Below are 23,524 nucleotides of genomic sequence, written 5' to 3'. Positions count from 1 at the left end.
ATGTCTAAGGAACGGCGCGGCGGAGACAACATCTAAAGGTAAGAGACGAATAGCCTATCTAAAAGGCTATTCCGACGTGTGATCGCCAAAAAAATTCATTTCAGTGGTAGAATCCCTTTAATACTGGCTCTGGTGAAAAACAATTAAAGTGTGTCCCGGAAGAATGTGACACAACAATGCCGATCAGGGGACTAATAGGAACCTCTGCTTCGCAGAGAATTCTTCCCATTCCCCACACAAACACGGGGAGAACATACAAACTCCTTGCAGATGTTCTTCCTGGCAGGATTTGAACCCAGGGCTCCAGCGCTGCAAGGCTCCAGTGCTAACCACTGAGTTGCCCCTTATTATTCCCATTGTTTTGTCAAACATATGGAGTTCACAAAAGCGGGTAATACAGATGTGTAAGTGAAGCCCTTCAAGCATGCTTGGCCTGACTGCAAAACAGCCAAAATTATTAATTACGGTATAATATAATAGAACATATCTTTTTGGACGCTTCATTCCCAGATGTTATAATTGATAGTCAGACAAAGTAAGAGATGAAATACAAGAATACAAAATAGCACATGTTTATTATGTACAGAAGTGCTGCGCACTATATACAGGCAGAGAAATTACTCGTGCAGCGCCAGGATACCGGTGTATATTCAGTGCAGGGTTTGGGATATGGAATATCTACAGATAAGTTATCAGTCCAAAATGTCAAAACATGCATGGTGTCTTCTTCAGGACTACATGACCAGGGAGACAAATTTCCTCCTGTTAGTTTTTGTCTTCATCTTGGAAAAGGAAATTCTAGGCCTTGCGATCTGCCACCACCTAAAAATGACCATGGCGAGCTGATGAACAGCTAAACAAACTTTGGTTTAATCAGCCAAGCAGAAGAGAGTTTGGTCCGGATCAGATTTTTGCCCGGAATGTAGAGCTTTGGACCTAGTCATGTGAATCCTGGAGAATTGACTTTTACATGTTGATGTTTGCTTGAAGAGTCAGAAGCCGGTACTTGCAAGTCCACAATCTAGGAAAATGCTATGCCGCACTTTAACCCTCCATAAGGAAACTGGTCATAAAACTGCTCCAGATTGGCTTCTGGAATCCTGGAAAAAGCTACTGCACAAAACAGATGAATATTACTCAATAACAGAAGTATACAGACTCAGCGTCTCCGTTTAGCTGGAGTTGGCGCACTGTCCTGCACCGCAGGGTTCACCAGATACGCAGTTGGGTTTACTTCTTGACGCAAAATTCCGCTGAGGATAAACTCTGCTGATGTAACTGGAACTGATGAAGGGACTGACTTGCAACGAGCAGCGTCTTGAGGACAGGACACGATGATGCATTTTTGCTAGGAAACAAGGCAGAAAAAATAAAATAAAATCAACATCAAGGCAAAGGCAACTTGTAGAACTATTGGTAGTCGTGTTGCTCCTATACCTTAAATGACCGAGGCATCTTGGGGAGGAAGGTTGCTCCACTGCAGACGATGATATCTTTCATTTGCTCAGGTTCTGGTTTGACGTTGGCAGTTACATGAATTTCATAGCCCTACAATGACAAATTTGTTGAAGCAGAAAGATGATGCTCCTTCGTCACCCCAAATAATTCTCCCAGTTAGCTAAGGGTTAAGACACCAGCCTGGCACAGCTCTAATCCACACTATACAATTGGCCTGCAGACGGCAATATTAATACATGACCCAAACAGCTGACAGATTTCAATAGAAAGTGTTAGAACGCTTTGAGAGTGATTGTGAAATTCAGACATATATAGGAGCAACCAAAGGAGTCCCTCACCCTAGGTCCCATATAAGTGCTAACATGCTAAAGCTCTTAAAGGGCTTCTACCACTAAAACAATTTATTTGGGGGGATAAGACGTCGGAATAGCCTTTAGAAAGGCTATTCGTCTCTTACCTTTAGACGTGGTCTCCGCTGCGCCGTTCCTTAGAAATACCGTTTTTTACCCGTATGCAAACGAGTTCTCTCGCAGCGATGGGGGCGTCCCCACCGCTGCCAGAGAACTGTCTCCAGCGACACCTCCTCTTTCGTCCGCAGCGTCATCTTCAACGTCTTCTTCCGGCGCAGGCTCGTAACTTCTAGGCCTTGAGCAGAGCAGACTGCGCAGGCCATGGGAAAATGGCCGCTAACAATACTGTGCAAGCAGCCATTTTCCTGTGCCCTGTGCACCTGCGCAGTCTACCCAAGGTCTAGAAGTTACGAGCCTGCGCCAGAAGAAGACGCTGAAGATGACGCTGTGGACGAAAGAGGAGGCGTCGCTGGAGACACTTCTCTTGCAGCGGTGGGGACTAGAGATGAGCAAACACTATTCGAAACGGCCGTTTCGAATAGCACGCACCCATAGGAATAAATGGAGCCGGCCGGCACGCAGACCTTGCCGGTGGCCGGCCGCTTAACCCCCTGTGTGTTGGCTACATCCATTCATTCCTATGGGTGCGTGCTATTCAAAACGGCCGTTTTGAACAGTGTTCGCTCATCTCTAGTGGGGACGCCCTCATTGCTGTTTTTGAGCACTGGGGCCCGCCCCCATTGTTGTGAGAGAACTCATTTGCATACCGTTAAAAAACGGTATTTCTAAGGAACGGCGCAGCGGAGACCACGTCTAAAGGTAAGAGACGAATAGACTTTCTAAAGGATATTCTAACATCTTATCCACAAAAACAAGAAAGAAAAAAAAAAAGGTTTTAGTGGTAGAATCCCTTTAAGTCCAAAATAGCTGTATAGTATAGGCTGTAGTATCGCACAGAACTATAATGCTAGGAGTTCCTTCCCTGACACACTGATCCGGATGGAAAAGCTGATACTCATACGGACAAAGTCTCTGTTCCAAAACTTTGCAGAGTGAAAGCAACCTCACATGGCGGAAATACAAAAGGGATTTATGGCGGACTGAACATTTCCGACCCTGCTGCTTGCCACTGTGGCTTTTATCTGTTGAAGAATGAGCGTAGTCCAGGGGTGCAAGCACTTTTTCAGCATATGAGCTACTTATAAAATGACCCAATCAAAAGATCTACTACCCAATTCTTGTGGGCGGGGCCTGGGACGCAGCATTGTCAGATTGACATCAGATCCCGAAGAGTAAGTAACAATAAGTAATAATAATAGCCGTAGTGGGATCGCGGTGTGTCCCGGGCCTATTCACTAACGCCCGCCGTGGCCTATAGTGCAAGGGGAAGCGGGGGCAGCAGTGAACAGGGAATACTCCAGCAGGTAGCGGCCTATTATAAAACAAAGTTCTCATACTTACCGACCTTGATGCTACTGCTGCTCCCGCTGCATCCTTTTCTCCTGGCAGACATCTGTGTATCAGCGTAGGCGGCGTGATGACGCTGCCTACGCTGAAACGTAGACGTCTGAACCAGCGCAAGGAGAGCGACAGCTTTCCTGTGCTGGTTCAAACACAAAAAAAAAAAAAAAAAGTTAAAAAAAAATAAATAAATAAAAAAATCACACGATCGACCCATACTTCCTTTGCGATTGACCGGTAGATCGCGATCGACGTATTGGGCTCCACTGGCCTAAGGAGAGGCTCACTCCGCGGATTATGACGCAAGATCAAACAGGACACTTATTTTTCTCAGGATCCTGCTCCAATTTCTATCTCCTATTGAATACAATGGGAGGCTGAATCGGGGATCGGAATTTGGTACTGATTATGAGCCCAGGAGCAGGGACGGAGTCATCAGCCAGACCCGAGAGGTGGTCTATAACCTAGGCCACCAGCTGTAACCACTGACTAGAAATAGTCAGCTGTATCCGGCAACTGGAGAATGATAGATAAAGCAATGTTTTGGGGGAAAAAATTTCAGCTACGAGCCTGAATATGATCCAAATGATGGGAATAGCACTTAAAGTTTCAAGTTTGGCCCTGGATCTGGCAATATCCTTTGAGATGGAAGGTGTATACCTCAAAGAGTGGACGCTTCTTCGCTTTCTGAAGAGATTCCGACAACACAAAACTGAAGTTCTTTTCTTGTTCTTTATCGTTAACGAGAAATCCAGTTGGGGACAAGAAACATCCGCTCTTCTTACACTGGGAAGACAAGTCGACATTAAGTTCTGTACAAGATTATGAAGCATTAGAAAAGGTTTTTCTTTGTTGAAAAGAATTATGGGTTAATCTGAAAAGAAAAGCTAGAAAAAGTTTGATCCTGGAAAAAAACAAAAGTAACACAATTTCACCTTGTTTATCCAGTCAAGAGTGACGATGGGAATACCCCTTGCAAGGGCACAGAGAAATTTCACAGTTCTTCTAACCCGGTCAGTTACTAGGTGGGTGCAGTCAAAGACCGAATCTGCGACCTCTCCGCCCAATGAACGGATGGCTTCCTCACCTGCCGTGTCCACCACACCTGTGAACAGAATCTGAAGAAGAAAAGTGAACACATTGAAAAATGGAAAAACAAAAACAAACCTACAGCCTGACAAATATGAAAACATTTGTAAAATACCTTAGGAGGAGATCCTGTCTGAGCATATGGACTGGTGGCCGACACGGGGGTTCTTCTGTTGGTGCGTCGGGGTGTTCTGGTCTCTTGAGAGTTGCTTAATGCAGAACTTGCCTTTTGACGGGATGGGGATGGATCAGGTGGGGAGATATCCTAAAAAGCAAGGTACACATCACTACAGATGATATTTCGCTCTCAGGTAATAAGGGATGTCTGTCTCTTCAATTAGGATTTCCTAGCTATCCAAGAAACCAAACATTCCCGAAGAAGGCGACGTTTTCCTTCCTCAATAGGCGATCTTTGCACGGACTTGTATACGTTGTCTACATTAGACAACACCCGTGGACCTCCCTCTGTTAACCAGAGTAGATGCTCGTTCTAGAGAAACTTTCTTCATGGTCATCCCATAGATTTCAGTTTGGTGCAATGATTTTTCTACGTAAAAAATTGTCTGCAGCTTCCCTTGGTAATAACGGCTCATTGTGGTCACACAGTAATATCACAATCCTATACCTTTTCTCACATCTTTAAAACCCGTTCCCATGTATGAAGATCATTTTAACTCACCTTTTCGGTCTGTGTGATTTCTTCTTCTGTAACCAGTTTTCTTGGCCTCCCTCTTCGGCTCTTTGGCGTCTCCACCAATTTTTCTTGTTCCTCGTCATCTGACTTCTTCCTCTTCTCTTCTACTTCTGCCTTTGTTTGTTGTCCCCGCTTTCTTGAAGCCACTGGAGTTGAAGGCTGAGGTACATCTTCCTTTTTAGCTGCCTGTCTGCCTCTCCCGACTTGAGGCTTTGGTTTCTCCTCAGGTGGGGATAGTTTGGGACACGTTCTTGGCGATCTTTCCGGCTTAGAGTTATCCTCCGTCTCTTTAGATTCTCTCTCCAGGACACTTGTATTCTGATCTTTGACATTTCTTCTTTTTCGGGTGGCTTTTCTTCCAACAGTTTCCTCTTTATCTTCTATGGAGGTTTGCTCAACCGCTTCTTCAATCTTTGTCTCTTCCATAGAGTCCTTTCTAGCCTTCCGAGACTTTTTAGTTTGGTTTTCTTCCTCCTCCTCTTCCTTTGACTTCCGCCTTGTTCTTCTGGAGGTGTTTTCATTGACATTTTCTTCTCTATAGTCTCTTCTAGTTCTTTTTGAGGTTTGGGAATCACTGCTTGGCGTTTTTTGGGTTTCAATATTACTTTCAGTTTTCTGTTCTTCTTTCTGACTCTTCTGTATCCTCCTAGATTTTCTAACGACTTCGATATCTTCAGTTTTAACATCCTCTATTTCTTGTTCTGGTTTTGGGGTTTCTTCCCTAGAATTACTTCTGGGTGTTTTATTACTTGTTGGCATGTCTTCAAGTTTTCCTTGTTCTTTTTCTTTATTTTTTGATTGAACACCTTTCACACTTGCACTTCTCCTGGTCTTCCCCTTAGTCTCTGGTAGGTTTTCGACTTCTTCTTTAAGACTACTCCGTGTTCGTCTTGATCTTTCAGTTCCAGATAATGGCTCGGATGGACCGGCTTCTTCGGCCGCCTTGTTTTCTTCAGTTATGTCCGTATCTTTGTCTGACTCTGGTTCTAAATCTTTGGTACGAGTTTTCCGAGTTGCTTTTCGTCCTTGACTTTCTTCTTGTGTAATCTGTTGCGACTGTAGTGATTCAGAGATTTGTTTGCTCTCCTCTTTCCCCCGAGTGGTCCTCAAATGACGACCGCCTAGATCTTTATCTTTCTCTACATTGCCAACAGATTCTGTTTCATCTGCCTCTTCTTTCTTTGGCCTTGTAGCCACACGACGTTTGTTTCTTGCTGGTTTCTTATTTTCAGTGATGGGCTGTGACTTTTCAGCAGAATTATCTTTCGAGTCCATAAGCTCCTTACCTTCAGTAACTGTGGATGATGTAGAAGCCTCAGTACTTAAAGTTTCCTGGTTTTCCAAAGAAGCACCAGACTCCTCGGATAGCTGCTCTACCGTGGTACCTTTCTTATCTCCTGAAGTCAGACCTTCTATCTCCTCAGGAGGATTTCCTGGTTGGATCTCTTCACCAAAACTTTCCTTAAGCTCCTTAGAGTTAGAACTAGACTTCTCCTGTTCCTCTTTCAGCTCTTCATTGACCATTTTTATTGCATTCCTCCGAGACACTTGCTTTCTGCCAGGCGGCTCATTCACTTCTAATGGTTCATCCTCGAGGGATTTTTTAGTCGTTCTCGTTTGAGAAGTTGTTGCAACAACTTCTTCATTGGCTGGAGTTTTGGAGAGAGAATCTGCATTTCTCCTGCCTCCCCTTCTTCTCACTTCTTTTATCTCCGGTTCAGATCGTTGGGACTCTCCTGCATTGGGTTTATCTGGTTCTTCCCTTATACATTCAGGAGCTGTAGAAGGTTTGTTTGGATTCTCTTCAATTTCTGATGACGTCTGCCGAACAAAGGTACAGGAGGTCAATGACAAGAGTCGCACACAGTTTCTTTTATATAGCAAGGACAGAATAGCACACTTGTAACTAGGAAACTGTAGCCAATAGTCTTTAGCCTGATCATCTATTTTTACAAGTGAGTTATATACCTATCCAATAACAAGATATCGGATAATGCAACACAAGGAGCATGGTCTTAGAATGTGCTTGGTCCATTTTTGGACAGAATAGTAGGCACATGGATGATAGGGTGTTGCCTGTGCTGGGATTTAATGCTGCGGCTGAAGCGGTTCTACTCCTATCTAAGTAATTGGCGCAGAGCTTCAGAAGGCTGAAGAGTTGACACGGCTGCAGCTTTGTGCCGAGTACCGTATATACTTGAGTATAAGCCAACCCGAATATAAGCCGAGGCCCCTAATTTTACCACAAAAAAAACTGGGAAAACTTATTGACTCGAGTATAAGCCGAGGGGGGCTTTTTCAGCACAAAAACTGTGCTGAAAAATTTGGCTTATACTTGAGTATATACGGTACTTCAATAAAATCAGAGGAACTGCTAGCTCTGTCTACCACAGTAGCTTTCAGCAATCGGAACACTTGATTGGTGTAGAGTTGTGGTGTCACCCCCCCCCCCCCCTCCAAATACTGATGGTGAATCCTGTGAATAGGTAATCAGAATTTAGAGAAAAAAAAAAAAAAAAAAACACACCACACATATAATACAAAATGTTTTTGGGACCCAGAAACCCCCTTTAAGGGGGACCATTCACCACCTTCACCAATTCAGGTTCTTAGCACTTTCAACACTCTCTGCTCCACAGATTCCAGCACAGGTTTCTCTCCAGCCTCCACCGTTCCTGATCACTAAGTGCAATTAGTTCTGGTGTGGGATGTGCCATGTAAGCTGCTGTAAAGTCAGGTGAGCGGTATCAGACGGGGTGGGGAATGGGGCTAATTCAGAGCTCTCATCAGAGGCAGCCGGTGTCAGAGCGCACACCGCCATCCTGACAGTTCACAGCCTAAATAGTATATCAGGCACCAAAACTAACAGCACTGATTGCTCGGGAGCGGTGGGGGCTACAGAAAAAAATTTCAACTGTGCCAGAATCAGTGGAGCAGCGACTAGTAAATGATGAAAGTTGGACTTGTTGAAGGGGGTGGAAGGTTCTCATTAATGACCTGAGCTGGAATAAGCGTTAGAGAGAGGTTATGAAATTTCGGATTAGTGATTCACTCACTGGACTGCTCTGGGCAGATTCTGCTTTTTTCTTACTTCTTAGACCTGTGATGAATGAAATATAAAAGGAGTATTTATACATTTTGGACGGTAATAGACTAGGCATTGATTTAAGAAAAACAAAAACAAACACCCTACAACAAAACAGAGTTTATCACGCCAAAGCGTCCTCCTGCCGTCACGTGTTCCTACAGACATGATAAAAATAATAAAGTCATGGACATGACGGGTCATTTTCAATTCATTAATGTTAAGAGGCGTCCCACACCTATATTGTACAATACTCCGTTGTCACTCCTCCCACATGGAAAAGTACCATTAAATATTATAATTAGCAGTTCAGACATTTAATGAGTCATTAAGTCCGGGCACTTCTATATATGTAAATAAACCACACCTAGAAATAAAATAAAAAAAAAAAACACACAAACGTCACTGCACAGAGTTTGTGCTGTCAAATTCTGATTCCATCCAGAATCGATAGGCAAATGATGGTCAGCGAGCACCCTGGGCGTTCCCCAGGACCAGCGTCATCCCTTTGTAAGGCCCCGTAATGCCGTCCTCCTCACTATCTGTAACCTCCTCCATTCTCTGTAGTCTCGATCCTTCGCTTTCAAATCTCGGGCATGCGCAGTAATGCTCCGTTCTGAGCGCTACTGCACATGCCCGGGCGCCATTTTCTTGTAGCTACCTATAGAACTGCTCAGTATGTTGTTCCATAGCGAGCTACAAGAAAATGGATGCAATGATGGGTGTTCTCTATAGAGGTGTGATCTTCTATTGTAACAATGTCTTATGTAAATGAGGCGACAGCTGCAACGAGAACCCACAACAAGAATTTGTGTTAGCCACCAACCTCTCCTTGAAGAAGGCTTCTCTTTATTTTCGGAAGAAGTCTCTGGGACTACTGCTTCATCAGCCGCAATGCTTGGGTTGACCACCTGTGTGTTGTCCTCTTCTGTGGCATCTGTATTTGCGCTGGTAGCGTCGGCATCGCCGCCTGTAGTTTCTGCAGGCAGACTGCAAGCTTGTGTGGTACCATCTGAATCTGGGACACTGAGACTATACGCCTGTGTGGCATCAATATCCGTGATTTGTGTATCCTCACTACACGGCTGCTCAGTTGGTTTCTCGGGACCTTCGGGTTCCTTATTTTCGTCCACTGCAGCAGGCGCTATCACGGTTTCTGTTTGCACAGGAGGTTTCTCTCCAGACGGACTTTCTTCAGAATATAACTGAGTGGCTTCAAGCTCCAGCTTTAGGGATTGCTCTTCCGTTTGAGTTGCATCTTTGGTGGTTTCATGGTCTCCTTCTAGATTTGTAGAACTTTCTTCCTGCTGGAGACCTCTTATCCAAACTGAAGCTGGAACTTCCCTTTTCAGGTGCAGCCATGTCCCAGCCTCTTCAGACGGTTTGGTGGACAAGTACTGGGAGATTGGTTGTGTGGCCTCAGAGGACAAGATTTCATGTGACACTTGTTGGACTTCCCTTCCAGATTCATCTTCACTACTTGAAGACGGGATAGTTTCATCTATGTGTCTTCCAACAGGTCCCGGAGTCTCCTGGACACTGGGTCCTATTGGTTCTGCCTCAGTGCAAAAAGACTGAGTTTCGGCTAATGACGTCTCATCAATGTCCTCTTCAGTGGAGTTCACTGAAAAAGATGAAAAGGTGACGATCAAACAAAATCTGCAGAATATTACATGGACGTTCACTGGAAAGAGGCCTCAAATATTCGATAATACCTCTCGCTAGGACAAAGCAACGCATTCCGCAGTATAAGGAGCTCCGAACAAGCTGGGATGTCCCTGCATCGGACAACGAAGAAGGCTACAGACAGCTGCACTCTCGGGCACATACCCTCTATCCTTTCACTCCCTCGCCTTCTTAAGGGGAGTGTACGGTATTGGGCAGCGCATTTTTATGGTACAAACCTATTGGGTCACCAGATCGTTTAAACAATGTCAGAAGGAGTTTGTTACTGTCTAAGAAGATGGTACGGAAACAGCAGGATCCCTTCTCATGGCGGAAGACGTCCAAAAGTGTTGCAGAACAATCAATGACATGCAACATAGTCTGGAGCAGTCGCTTACAAAACCTCTAAAACACAGAGCACAGGAGACCAGGAGATCTTATTCACCGTGTCACAGGGCTACAAAAAGGGCAAAATGGCATTACAAGTGTATAAAGTCACCGACATTCAGGTGCGCCACATACCGAGGAGCACATGGCACGTTACGTCATCCTAGTGGGTGTTATTACAGAACCTTCCAGGCCTCTTTCCAGTGAATCTTCCTATAGATGCGTATACATCCAAGCAGAAAACAAGATACAGCAGGAAACGAACAGGTGGCCGTACACTTTAGCAGCTTTTTATTTTTTACATTTGCCAGCGCCTGTATTTCCACAGTCGACCAGCAGAGGTCGACTGTACCATAGAAATGCAGCTCTCTAAGCTTAGGGGATGTTACAATCTAATGCAATCCCTCGGCCCTACCCATGGTTCCTTCTGGTGTCTTCAATCATCCGCAGTCAGCCAGTCACTACACAACAATATACATATATATGTATATAGCACAGCCGAGAATCCCTCATGTTTAAAGGGATTCTACTATTAAAATCTAATTTTTTGTCCCTAACACGTAGGAATAGCCTTAAGAAAGGCTCTTCTTCTCCTACCTTTAGATGTCTTCTCTGCACCGCCGTTCAGTAGAAATCCTGGTTTTCGACAGTATGCAAATGTGTTCTCTTGCAGCACTAGGGGCGGTCCTCGGCACTCAAACAGCACTGGGGGCGTCCCCAATGCTGTGAGATAATTCTCCAGCGCCGCCTCCATCTTCTTCAGGAATGGGTCTTCTTTGCGTCTTCTTCCGGCGGTGGCTTCAAACTTCTAGGCTTCGGGCAGCCGACTGCGCATGCCTGCCAACCACAGGAAAATGGCTGCTTACAATACTATGTAGGCAGCCATTTTCTTGTGGACAGCAGGCATGTGCAGTCAGCTTTACCCTAAGCCCAAGGCCTAGAAGTTTGACGCCAACCCCCGGAAGAAGATGCAAAGAAGACCCATTCCTGAAGAAGATGGAGGTGGCGCTGGAGAGTTCTCTTGCAGCATTGGGGACGCCCCCAGAGCTGTTTTGAGCACCGAGGACCGCCCCTAGTGCTGCGAGAGAACTCTTTTGCATACTGACGAAAACTGGGATTTCTATGGAATGGCGGTGCGGAGAAGACATCTAAAGGCAGAAGAATAGCCTATCTTAAGGCTATTCCTACATGTTACAGATAAAAAAAAAAATATTTGATTTTAATGGTAGAATCCCTTTAAGAGAGTTTTAATGAATTGGACGCAAAAAAATCCATTCATTGTGGTGAGGAAAATAAGTGCGAACACAGTCCAAAATGTACTTACAGGTCACTGATGAAATCTGCAGCACGTCTATTGGATTAGCGGGACCTGCATATGTAGAAAGTAAAAAGAATGTCAACCACAGCAGCAGGGGGCGCTCTAGAGGCACGACCAAACACCTATTTTAATAATTGGCAAGTCTAGAAACATTTCAGAGACATCCACTATCAAACCTGTGTATGGTAAAGGGATCAGCATGACAAAGACAACATCTTAAGCTACGGTCACATCTGTAAGGGAGTGTGCAAAGGACATCGCCAGATGAAAAAGCGCTGCAAGTCTGATCGTTCTACTTTATAAGAATGGATCCCTAATGGATCCCATTATAGTCAATGGGGTTTGTTGGAGTCCACCATTTAAGTGGTATGTGTGTTGGAGGACCAGAACAATGGACAGAGCTGCACAAATGTGAGCACAGCGTTACAAGAAACTTACGTTTGAATGGATCGGGTTCTGCCCACGTGGAATTGACTACATAGGCCTGTGTGGCCTCCTCTTCCTCATCTGAAACAGATCACAAAAGAATGAAGAAATTCAGGACACCACGTAATGGTTCCGGATACGACCGAGCAATGTCCGCCTTTCTGTTGCTGTAACTCATCTAAAATAATAAAAAAAATTCCTTCTGTTTTGGGGTCACAGCTCCTTTGCGTCACTGTCAGGCCAAAATGCACCTGCCACGACTGTCGCAGCTTCCCACTCCGGAGCAGGCTCAAATAAATAGGGCCTAGTGTGGAGGGTCCTGCCGCGAGGCGGACACCGGGGCGGAATCAGCTGCGGAGTCCGCCTGAAGAATGGACAGTAAACTGGTGGTCTCCATAGACCTCCATTGTGAGGGGGCGGATTATGACGTGGATTCAGCGCCCTGTGTGAATGGGGCCTTACTGGTGAACATAACCAACAACGACAGCTCCTACCTGCTAAGTCCGACTCTTCTAGTGGCTCCAGGTAACATTGTGTGGGCATCATTTCCATGTCCATGCCTGTGGTAAAAAGAAACAAGGACTTTAAACATTACAGTAACGATAATGGGGTTGGAGGGACTTTCATCCCCCTGCGGACAGAGATATGGTCACACCCACACTCGGCTCTCCCCATTCCATCGGGCCACAGGACAAGATTCCTCCCAGCCCAATTCTCATAGGTGAGGAGGATTCCACATCGGAGACTTTTGTGGCCTATCCTGTAAATTGGTCTTTAAAGGCCTGAGAGGGAAATACTACATTTAAGTGATTTATCATGTCTCGTGTAGATCTACAAAAGTGACTAAAGCCACAATACTCAAGTGTAGAGAACGTGGTGTATCCAGAAAGGAAATCACTGCATAAGCAATACTGAAATGGTTCGGGCAAACTATCATACACAAGCAGGGATGAGATTTATTGGCGACCCACAGAGAACATTTTTTGGTTTCCTTGGACCTTCATCAGACATCAGGATTATTGCTGGAAACAGAGAATGCAGAGTAAAATCAGCAGAGTGTAGATAGGTGACAGTACTGCTATGGGAATACTGCTGGACTGTACGGATTTTACTCTGCATTCTCTGTTACCAGCAGTAATCCTGATGAAGGTCCAAGGAGACATCAGGATTATTGCTGGAAACAGAGAATGCAGAGTAAAATCAGCACAATGCAAATAGGTGACAGTACTGCTATGGGAATACTGCCGCCGCATATCTACACTCTGCTGATTTTACTCTGCATTCTCTGTTACCAGCAATAATCCTGATGTCTGATGGAGGTCCAAGGAGACCGAAAGCTAACATTCTCTGTGGATCGCCAATAAATCTCATCACTGCTCCTGCATAACAGAGTGCCGGAACCATTTTCTTGACGTGTGTATTTAGCAGAATAATCTATGAAGCATTAAGTTAGTGGGCGTGCTGTGCCGAGAGCTGTACCAACCAGCTAAATTTATAAGCTGGGAAGTGAAGGAAACCCTTCCAACCCACAGCTCTCTGTGAATCAATATTACTGAGGGCTCTGGGCGTGATGCCGAGACCCACAAACAACTAAGGTGGCTAGCAATGGACAACCACTTCCCCCACCTCTCCTACCTTGGCCCGTTGCGTTCCCGTTTACAGACTTACTTTCAGATTCCGACTTCTGAGTCTCGTCCTCCTCTGAACAGATTTCTGCAGGAACGTTCTTCGCTACTTCAGTAGAATTTCCAGATAAGACAACACTTTGATTGGTTGAAGATACTGAAGGTTTCGGATCTTCTACATCCGCTTCCACCTGGTTTTCTTCTTGTTTAGAAACAACAGATGGTCCATCACTTTCTTCCGCATCGGTGGCACCATCCAAGTGCAGGTCAGCAGGCTCCTTTGGCATTTTGTTGTCCTTCTTCGCTCCATCAATGTCAATGATCCCTTCAGGAGATCCTACGTTGGTAACAGGATCATCATCTTCCTCTATATCTGTATCAGTATCCATATGCAGTGCAGCGGTCACTGCACTTACAGAGGTTTGGTCCATTGTGTCATTATCAGCTGAAGTAACATTGGCCCTATCAGCTTTCTGATCATCAGCATTGACATCCGTGTCATTATCCGCCCCTGTAGTCTCTTGGACACTGGTGCTTGCCGTGGAAGAGTCTGGTGGTCCATGTGCCACATCACTACTGGGCACATCACCCTCTTCATCCTCGTCTGTGTCGCTTTCTAGATTGAATACATCCTTCGCTTTCTTCACACTTGCCTTAGGAGATTCAGCCTGACCCTCCTTCACTTGTAACATGGACACATCTTCGTCATCTGAGTCACTGTCCAAGTGGAATTCTTCTTTCTTTTCTTGGGTGTTACTTCTGGAGTCTTGATCAGGGCTGGTCTCCGTTTGCTTGGGTATACCTGCATCATTAGTGTCGCTGTCTAGATCAAGTCCTGCGGTCCCTTCAGTCTTACTGGGTTCACGCACTATTTGCTCCACTCCACTTTTAGATTGTGTTACATTGTGGTCACCCTCTACATCAGTCTCGCAGTCGGAGTCTTCTTCATTTCTGCTGGTCTGAGGTGCACTTGCCTCGGATTCCTTAATATGTGCAATCTGAGAAGACTTGGATTTCTCCAAATCGGATCCTGGTGGCACTGCTTCATCATCAGTGTCACTATCCATGTGAAAATCCATTCCACCTGGTCCGGGAAACCTACCATTACCTCCTGCTTCGGGCCTGTTGATTTGGCTTCCGGAGGTCTCTGCTGGATGTCCATCGGTTCCAGAGGTGGTTGCGTCTTCTTGAATACCTGCTTTATCTTCTGTCGGCTTTACATCTGTGTCCGAAACCTTTACAACGGTGACCTGCATGGTGTCATCCTCTTTAGGAGTCAACCCACATGAGGTCTCCTTTACAGTCTCGCTACTTGAGGATGTCACATTGTCTTCCACACACGGACTACTCGATGGTGTATCAGAGGATGGCTTCTTTATTGCATCATCTTGCAACAATTTCTCACACTCTTGTTCTTTCTTTAACGTCTCGTCGACAGTACCTGCAACCTCTACACAAGGTTCGGAAACGTCACCACCAGACGTGGACTCCCCCATCCGCTCTTCCCGTTTACCCTCTACTGGCGATCTTGGTGTCATTTCGGCATCGGTTGGTTTCTTGTCATCCGCTTTAAGAGCTAAAGGTGTAGAGGTGATCTGTGAAGACGGCACGAAAAAGCTTCTCCTTGAAGTGTCGGTATCGCTATCGCATTGTAGGTTTAGTGACGGAAGAGGCGTCTCGGATGTGGAGGTGTCATTTTCCTCATCGCTAAGAAGAAACGAGAGTATCGATTAGATCTTAGGACGGCATTTTCTATGGTATACCAATTATAAATACTCCAGATTTAAAGGGGATTTCCAGGACTTCCATACTGATGACCTACCCAAGAAAAGACACCGCGAGACCCCAGCTGATTGAAGAGACTGTGGTGCCTTTCCTGCGCCGATGACATCACGTACAGAAGCAGGTCAAGGGAATGGGACCGAGTGGCAATACCAAGCACAGCCCCTATAAAACGTACGGTGTTGTGCTTGGTATTCAGTCATGAGGTTGGAAAACTCACCCGATCCCTTAGGCCTCCCACGTGTTGCACCCACCTAATGCACACGACCATATTCCATCCTGGAAACACAGTCCACGGGGGGCCATATTCCCCAGACTGATCGAGGCAGTGTGTACTGGACTGACAGCACATTATAGGATAGGTGATCACCTTAGAAGACTGAAATACCCCTTTAAACAGAATTCTTTTCATAATCAGCATTGTTGTTAAAGCTTTTACGTTTCAGGCACGACGGTATCAGGAGGGAAATCAGATTCTGGAGCAGATTTCTTGTGACTGTCCATGACGGATCTACAACCTGAAATGATAGAAGTAAAATAAAGATGGATCCTCTGTAATAGATACAGATCAAACTTCCATATATGTGTACAATTCTGTATACCCAAGTAGGGTAAGTGATCCTTCATAACCCTATTCGCTTTTTTTTTTTCATATCAGGTAATACACAAATTCTGTCTTCTCTGCAGCAGCCTAAGTACAGATCGCAAAACGGAAAGGCGGCCATTACATCGTATTCACACCAGGTCAATATAGAGAACGGCATCTCCCCAGCGTTCTCCTATCTGGGCCTAACATAATACTTCCGGATAGCTCATATGTTCCCGGATACCCCTTCCAGGTCAGTTTTTTTTTCTGGTATTTAAAGGGATTTCCAGTAATTAAAATACAGGAAGGGGGGGGGGGTATTTTTACTGTTTATGTGTAAAACAACATAGGTGCTGCAGTTAGCATCGACCACGGCACATAAGATAATGGGTTGAATGGCAAGTACATGCACCTGATGAATAGGATGTCCCATGGCCTGTCAAGCGGAAGTTACGTAGATCCATGGGGGTCAGATTCCCATGGGTATTCAATTAGTGACCTATCCTAAAAAGTCCTTGAAAACCCCTCTAAGGCTGAGGCCCCACAGGACGTAAACGCCGTGATTTACAGTGCAAGCAAAGGGGATGGGATTCATGCGAATCCCATGCCCACTTTGCAGAAGAAATCTCAGCGCGGACACGCTGCGATTTGCAAAGCCGTTGTGGCTTTGCAAATCGCAGCATGTCAATTATATCTACAGAAACGCCGGCGGCTTTCCCGTAGATATAATGTTAAGAGAAAGTCCGCAGAGGAAAACTCTGTGAACTTTCTCTTCAAAGCACTGCGGAAGGAACCACAATGCGTTCACGCCGCGGCTCTTTCCACGATTACGGTCCGTGGGCGGAAACGCAGTGGAAAAAAAATGCTGCGTTATACAGTACCAGCATAGTGAAGGCAAATTTGTCTAATCCTTGCCCCACGCTGCGGAAAAGCTGTGTTTTTCAAAAACGCAGCATGTCAATTATAGTTGCGGAAACGCTGAGTTATTCCCTCCATAGATTTCTATGGAAAGTGTGAAAACCACAGCAAAAACGTGATAAATGTGTTGTGGAAACTCCACCGAAACACCGTGGAAAAGCATCAAAATCCGCAGACAAAAACTCACCGTTTTGCTTGGTTGAGGCTAAGGCCCCACGGGCCGGAACCGCCACGCTAAAGCCCTGCGGGAACAACCGGGGTGTGAACGCATCGTGGTTCTTCCCGCAGCGCTTTGAACAGAAAGTTCACAGAGTTTTCCTCCGAGGACTTTCTGCTAGAATATCTATGGGAAAGCCGCCGGCGTTTCCGTAGATATAATTGACATGCTGCGATTTTCAAAACCGTGACACTTTTGGAAATCGCAGAGTGTCCGCGCTGTGATTTTTTCCGCAAAGTGGGCATGGGATTCGCACGAATCCCAGCCACTTTGCAAGTACTGTAAAGCGCCACGATTTTTCCCGCGGCGTGTCCGGCCCATGGGGCCCCTGCCTAAATAACAGACCGTAATTCCTTAGGATTTTCAGCGTAGCCTTTCAATTACCTTTATCGCACACGAGAAATTCGAGCAAAAACGCAATGAAAACTCAACAGAAATCTCATATGAATTTCTGCAGCACAAAATGAAAAAATGCATGTACATGTACGTTTTTCCCCGCCATAAAACGCAGCGTTTTCTCTGCGGCTTTTTACGCTGCGTTTCCGCCCGGTGGGGCCTTAGCCTAAGGATTCACATTGCGTACTTGTAGCATCTTAGCTGCTGTGACTAACTTATTGCAAAGCATAATAGCAATGTAAAGAAATCCCATCCACACACTGCAGAAAATTCCTAGAATGCTGAACCTGCACCGTGTCATTTATTACTATGCGATTGCCCGCTGTTTCAGGCTTGGCAATGCAAATAGTGAGAGCCGGAGAGAACAGATTAGGCAGTACCTTCTTTATTCCATCGTGTTTGTCCCTCCTCATCAACAGAGTCTTTGGTAAGTTCAGCCAAGTGGGCTATCCTATGTATAGCAGCACCGAGAAGCTTTGTAGTGGCCTGGGGTCCCGGGGTATCGGGTACCAACGCAGAGTTATCCTCGCTCTCCTCCACAGCTGATGGCTCCGCTTCTACTTTCTCCACTATAGTGTAGCGACAAGCCACATCGGCAAACAGCAGGAAGTCGCCGTCAGATAGGGCGTAGCATATGTTAGGCGCGAGAGCTGCTTTGCCACGCCGGGTCTTGTTTAGGCTACCGTTGTCACATATTGTGTGACAGTCGCCGTTCACCTCCAGGATTGCGTGTTTCTTTGACACAGACTGTGCCGGCAAGGTGATATCACAGCTGCAATGGCGACCAATGGTATTCTTGCCATAGTAGATGGGGAAGTCTGTAGACAATGTGAAGACAGTTAGATATGAGATAGTTAACACGTGACTAGGTATGCAGTAATATGTAGGTGAAGATGAAGGAGTCTCACCCTGTGCTGGTCCATGGACCCCAGCGAACATATGCAGATTACCGGCAGGTCTGTCTCTAGTAATGGACGTCTCCTCCTCCTCCTCGTCGTCATTACGCTCAAGGCGCTGAGTGTCATCCATCCTGTAACATACAGAAGTTACAGACTGCACAGAATCGACCAACTTATGTACTAACTTGTACGGCTCCCCCTACTGGTGGCAAAGAAACTGAACGGCATTATGGGCTGTGCTGATATAAGAGCCGGAGAGAAGTCTAATGAGAATCAAAGTAAAAAGGTAATACAATATTCTAGAATCAGGAAGACTATATAATAAGCAGATGTATCACTTGTTATTATAGAAGTTATATCATTAGATGTATAGCTTGTTCCATATATAATGTTACACATATACGCTCAATCAATCCAATCACTGGGCTCCGCTTCCTCAGCTAATGAGATAACCCGGAGAGCCTAATGGAAGGAGTGACAATCTGATTCTTAGTATATCCAGTAAGTAACTGGTCAGAGATAACATGGAAGCCGTATAAACCCCTGGGAATTTTCCTGGTGGGCCAACTTGCTGGATGCTGAATATGGGCCACCGGGCTGGTAGCTACCGTCCCCAAAACTTATCTCCCTCGATCATCCCTGAGAATAATAAGTGGAGGCCCAGGAGAGGTGAGGAAACTCTTATGCTCACTTCGTCTTGGTGTCTGGCGCTCCCCAGCATCCTCTTTTGACCTCTGGCTGATATTACGTGCCCTGGGGACACTGCTGAGGCCCAGTTCCAGGTCTCAGAGTCAACCTTAGGGCAAGTGACATTAGTCGGAAGCTGTACGAGGTCTGAGGAGGATGCCAGGAAAGTGCTGGATGCCCAGGAAAGGCGAGGCAAGGTGAGTTTTAAGGTATGTTCACATGTCACACTGAAGTTGAGGTGGATTCAGGGCTCGTTCACATCTGTGTCCGGTCTCCGTTCTGCAGGTTTCCGTTTCCTGCACAAAACAGGGGCAGGAGATGGAAACCTGCCGGCATCTTTAACTCCCATTCCTTTGAATGGGTTTGAAAAGTGTCCGGCCATGACCGCCAGTGAGCGTTTTATGCTCTCCGCGGCGAAACAGCTTTTTTTAAAGCGGACACTGAGTCGGACATGTAGCACTCTGTGCCCAGTTTAAAAAATAAAACGGTTTCACCGCGGAGAGCATAAAACGCTCACCGGCGCTCACGGCTGGACTCAGCAGGACAGGTTTCCGTCTTCTGCCTGATAACGGAGTCCAGACATTGGTGTGAGCCCAGTGTCAGCGCTACATTCATATCAATGGTAGTCAGATGCGGATTTTTTCCTCTAGTGGATATTTCCAGCTAGTCGAACAATAAGGGATCGTTCACACGGGGGGTGGATTTTGGCACCGAGAGTGGCGCGGGGAGCTGTGTCACTCTCGGGTGAAAACCCACCTACCATAACCGTCACGGTCGCAGATTCCCCCTCCGGAGTTGGCTCAAATGAATGGGCTGACCCCGGAGGTTACTGCCGCCTCAGCGAGCTGCGGAATCCGCCTGAAGAAAGGGCAGCTCGCAACATGCCACTGGTGGAAAAAAAAGAACGCTAGCTGTCTCCATAGACCACCATTGGATGAAGGTGGATTTTGAGGCGAAATCCACTGTCAAAATCCACCTCCTTGTCCCAGTGTGAACTAGCTCTAAGTGTTCTGCTCGGTCTTATGCCTGATCACTCCCAATGAACTGAATGGGAGGCAGAAAATACCGCCTGGTAGGTGCAGAATTTGACACAGACTTTGGACTAGCGAAAAAATCTGCTTCAAATATCCTGAAAAGCTGAACCTTCCGCTATGAAAATTTCCACGTGTGAACAATTCTTTTTTTTGGTTTTTTTTCAATGTAGATTGTGAGCCCCCTATAGGGATATATATATATGGATCACAATGTATATTTTTCCCCTATCAGTATGTCTTTGTGGAAGGGGAGGAAATCCACGCAAACACGGGGAGAACATACAAACTCCTTGCAGATGATGTTTCTGGCAGGTTTCGAACCCAGGACTCCAGCGCTGCAAGTCTACAGTGCTAACCACTGAGCCACAGTGTTGCCCCCAAAAATTCTTAACCATTTGTTATTTTTAAAGATGGGCGAACACTGTTCGGATCAGCACGCTCCCATAGAAATGAATGGAAGCACCTGGCACGTAGACTTTGCCGGCGGCCGGCCGCTTAACCCCCCGTGTGCCGGCCGCTTCCATTCATTTCTATGGGAGCGTGCTGTTCGCTCATCTCTAGTTATTTTTCCTCCCCTCCCCTAGGTATCCTCACTGGGGTCCTCTCTATACGGCGTCAGAGGCAGCAGTCCTGTGTAAGTTACAGTTTCAGTCTCACATGCAGGACTGCAGCAAAGCAGTCCTGTGTAAATCATTTTACAATGGGCTCCTTTATATACAGCGAGAGGCAGCAGTCCTATGTAAGTTCCCATAGGACTGCTGCCTCTTCCTCCATGTAAAGCAGATGACCCCGCCTTCTTATACTGAGCCCGCCTATAACACGGGGCCGCTTTCAGGTCCCTGCGTGTGAGCGTGTGCAGAGCTCGTGTACTCTAACCTCCAGCCGTCATACAGCAGAGGACGCACTAAGCTAATATTGAACATGTCCGACACACGGCTGTGTACACACAATCCTGGCACTCACATTCCACACATAGTGCCATGGTTAATGGTTAGTCACAAACAGTCACAAGACCTTGACAAAAATATCACTAATAAAAAATCTACTAACCTTCGCTGCCCCTTTAAGTCATCTCATATACTGTCTCCCAGGTCATAGGGATATTCCAATCTCATGGCCGATCCCACGAGAAAGTTACCAAATCCAACAAACAAAATGAACTATTTTAACTATTAATATTGTTACTGACGACATAAAACCAATCACTGGATTTGTGATGAATCAGAGGAGCCTTAAAGGTGCATTGTTCCCTTTATGTCGGCCAAATGCTCATTCCCAATTCCCCCGTACACATGAACACTTGGCTCAGACAATGGGGACAGGAGTGCAGGACACTTGTCAGTCCTATAATCCACCCCCTCCAGGTAATATACAGTATCCCCCCCCCCAATAATATTACATACCTCCACCAGCCACTCTACCTCATAACATTCCCTCTTCCCCCAGAGATCCCAGGAAACGTCTTGTGACACCCCCCTTATACTGTGGCCGGCCCGGTTACCCCTCTGGCCACATATTTCCTCTGCAGCGGCCACTACAGGACAGATGTGGTAACACAGGGTGGCCATTTAAAGGGATCCTGTCATTAAAACTCAATTTTTTCTCGTTCACACGTAGGAATAGCCTTAAGAAAGGCTATTCATCTCCTACCTTTCGTCATCTTCTCTGCGCCGCTGTTCGCCTACAATCCCGGTTCTTGACGGTACGCTAATGAGCTCTCTTGCAGCACTGGGGGCATCCCCAATTATGCGAGAGAACTCTCTCCAGCGCCGCCTCCTCTTCTTCAGTAGCGTCATCTTCAGCCACTTCTTCCAGCGGTGGCTCGTAACTTCTAAGGCCTCGGGCAGAGCAGACTGCGCATGCCCACAGGCCACGAGAAAATGGCCGCTTCCAATACTGTGCAAGCGTCCATTTTCTCGTGGCCTGTGAGCATGCGCATTCTGCTCTGCCCAAGGCTCAAGACCTTAGAAGTTACAAGCCACCGCTGGAAGAAGAGGCTGAAGAGGACGTTGCTGAAGAAGAGGAGGCGGGGCTGGAGAGAGTTCTCTCGCATAATTGGAGACGCCCCCAGTGCTGTCTGAGGGTTGAGACCCGCCCCCAGCACTGCGAGAGAGCTCATTAGCATACCGACAAAAAACGGGATTGTAGGTGAACGCCGGCGCGGAGAAGACAACGAAAGGTAGGAGAAGAATAGCCTTTCTTAAAGCTATTCCTACGTGGTACTTAGAAAAAGTGTGTCTGACTGACAGGATCCCTTTAAGGCTATTCCTACGTATGAACGAGAAAAAAAAAGCATTTTAATGATTGGATCCATTTAGTGCGTACAGGATTAGCCCAAGCGAACTCTGCAAATACAGATGTGAACGGGGCCCCAGATGTCACCAAGCACCTATAGATTTTTATTTCGTCCACACATTTTACCGCACTGTGTGAACACAGACCTAGACGTTCTTACTCCATTCACCGCAGTAATCCCAGTCTTTAAATGAGGTCGGAGCAATAGGACATGCCACTAGGCTCTCTACCGGCTGCCATGTTGCTGTAGTCCAACTCCATTTAAAGTTTCAACCAAACTTTAAGAAAAGTTTTGGCAGCGCCCCAGTAACTATCCATAGTATGATGGCTGGTGACAACCTATAGTATGCAGCCCTCCCCCAGGCAGCCTGACCTGCTCCTTTAAGAAAGCCTTGCATAATGTTACATAATATATGTAGCAGAGCAAGCCAGTGCCCCTCCCCCTCTGCCCTGGCACACTCCTGTCTGTTGTACTTTGTTCAGTGCCCGGCTTCAAGGCAGGAATCCCATCGTCACCCCCCCGCCCTGCACACATAGTATGTCCCATCCGCACACAGCCTACACGGCACAGGAGACGTTACATACACATATATGTACACGGATGATGTATATACAAGCAGACATGTCCACACCTCACTTCCTGCCTCTTTCGTCCGCAGCTCTAATGGCCCTCAGCGCGGTGGCCTCGCCCACCTTTTATACGCCGCCCTCTGATTGGTTGACACTCCAGTCACTCATGCCCGCACTACTTTGGAATAGCGTTAAAAAATAGGCGTGACGTCACGCGGAGGGGCGTGGCGCCTTATGACTCGCGGCCTCCGATTGGCAGGAGAATTATAAGTTCGCAATAAAGACTTGGGGCCGTGCGCGCGCGCGCTAGAGGGGTAATTATGTGGAATATTTGTGTCCTCGGAGCAGGAGCCATTTTGATTGAGAGGGCGAGTTAATTGTTCTTCGTGCAAATGGCCGCTGTTTTCTTTCTTTTCTTTTTTTTTTTTTTGTCAAGTTCAATGTTATGTCACTGAAACTGAGAATTATTACTTGGACTGGACTGACCTGCGCAGTGTGGGCTGTTGTCTCACTACTAGTCCCAGCAGGCTGTCCCAGTATATAGATATAGACTATGCTGGGACTTTTAGCCCAGGGCCATGC

The 23,524-nt window shown here is 46.3% G+C and overlaps 1 protein-coding gene across 1 annotated transcript; it reads right to left on the bottom strand.

Annotated features, from left to right (window-relative positions):
* Positions 1-571: 571 nt before the first annotated feature.
* On the bottom strand, positions 572-23,069 carry MDC1 (mediator of DNA damage checkpoint 1). The gene is made up of 16 exons (XM_075259712.1): positions 23,005-23,069; positions 18,366-18,487; positions 17,838-18,275; positions 15,780-15,858; positions 13,602-15,265; positions 12,428-12,493; positions 11,946-12,014; positions 11,514-11,558; positions 8,964-9,761; positions 8,109-8,152; positions 5,038-6,873; positions 4,474-4,623; positions 4,205-4,387; positions 3,930-4,055; positions 1,438-1,548; positions 572-1,348 (listed from the first exon to the last, which is right to left on the bottom strand). Exons 2-16 carry the CDS (start codon positions 18,484-18,486, stop codon positions 1,160-1,162), a joined length of 5,919 nt encoding a protein of 1,972 aa, XP_075115813.1. The 5' UTR covers position 18,487; positions 23,005-23,069; the 3' UTR covers positions 572-1,159.
* Between the last annotated feature and the right edge of the window lie 455 nt (positions 23,070-23,524).

The sequence above is a fragment of the Leptodactylus fuscus genome, chromosome 11 (genome assembly GCF_031893055.1).
Source record: "Leptodactylus fuscus isolate aLepFus1 chromosome 11, aLepFus1.hap2, whole genome shotgun sequence".
Lineage (NCBI taxonomy): Eukaryota > Metazoa > Chordata > Amphibia > Anura > Leptodactylidae > Leptodactylus > Leptodactylus fuscus.
The sequence above is the reverse complement of the archived record's forward strand: the minus strand, read 5'-3'. Positions and strand labels throughout refer to the sequence as shown.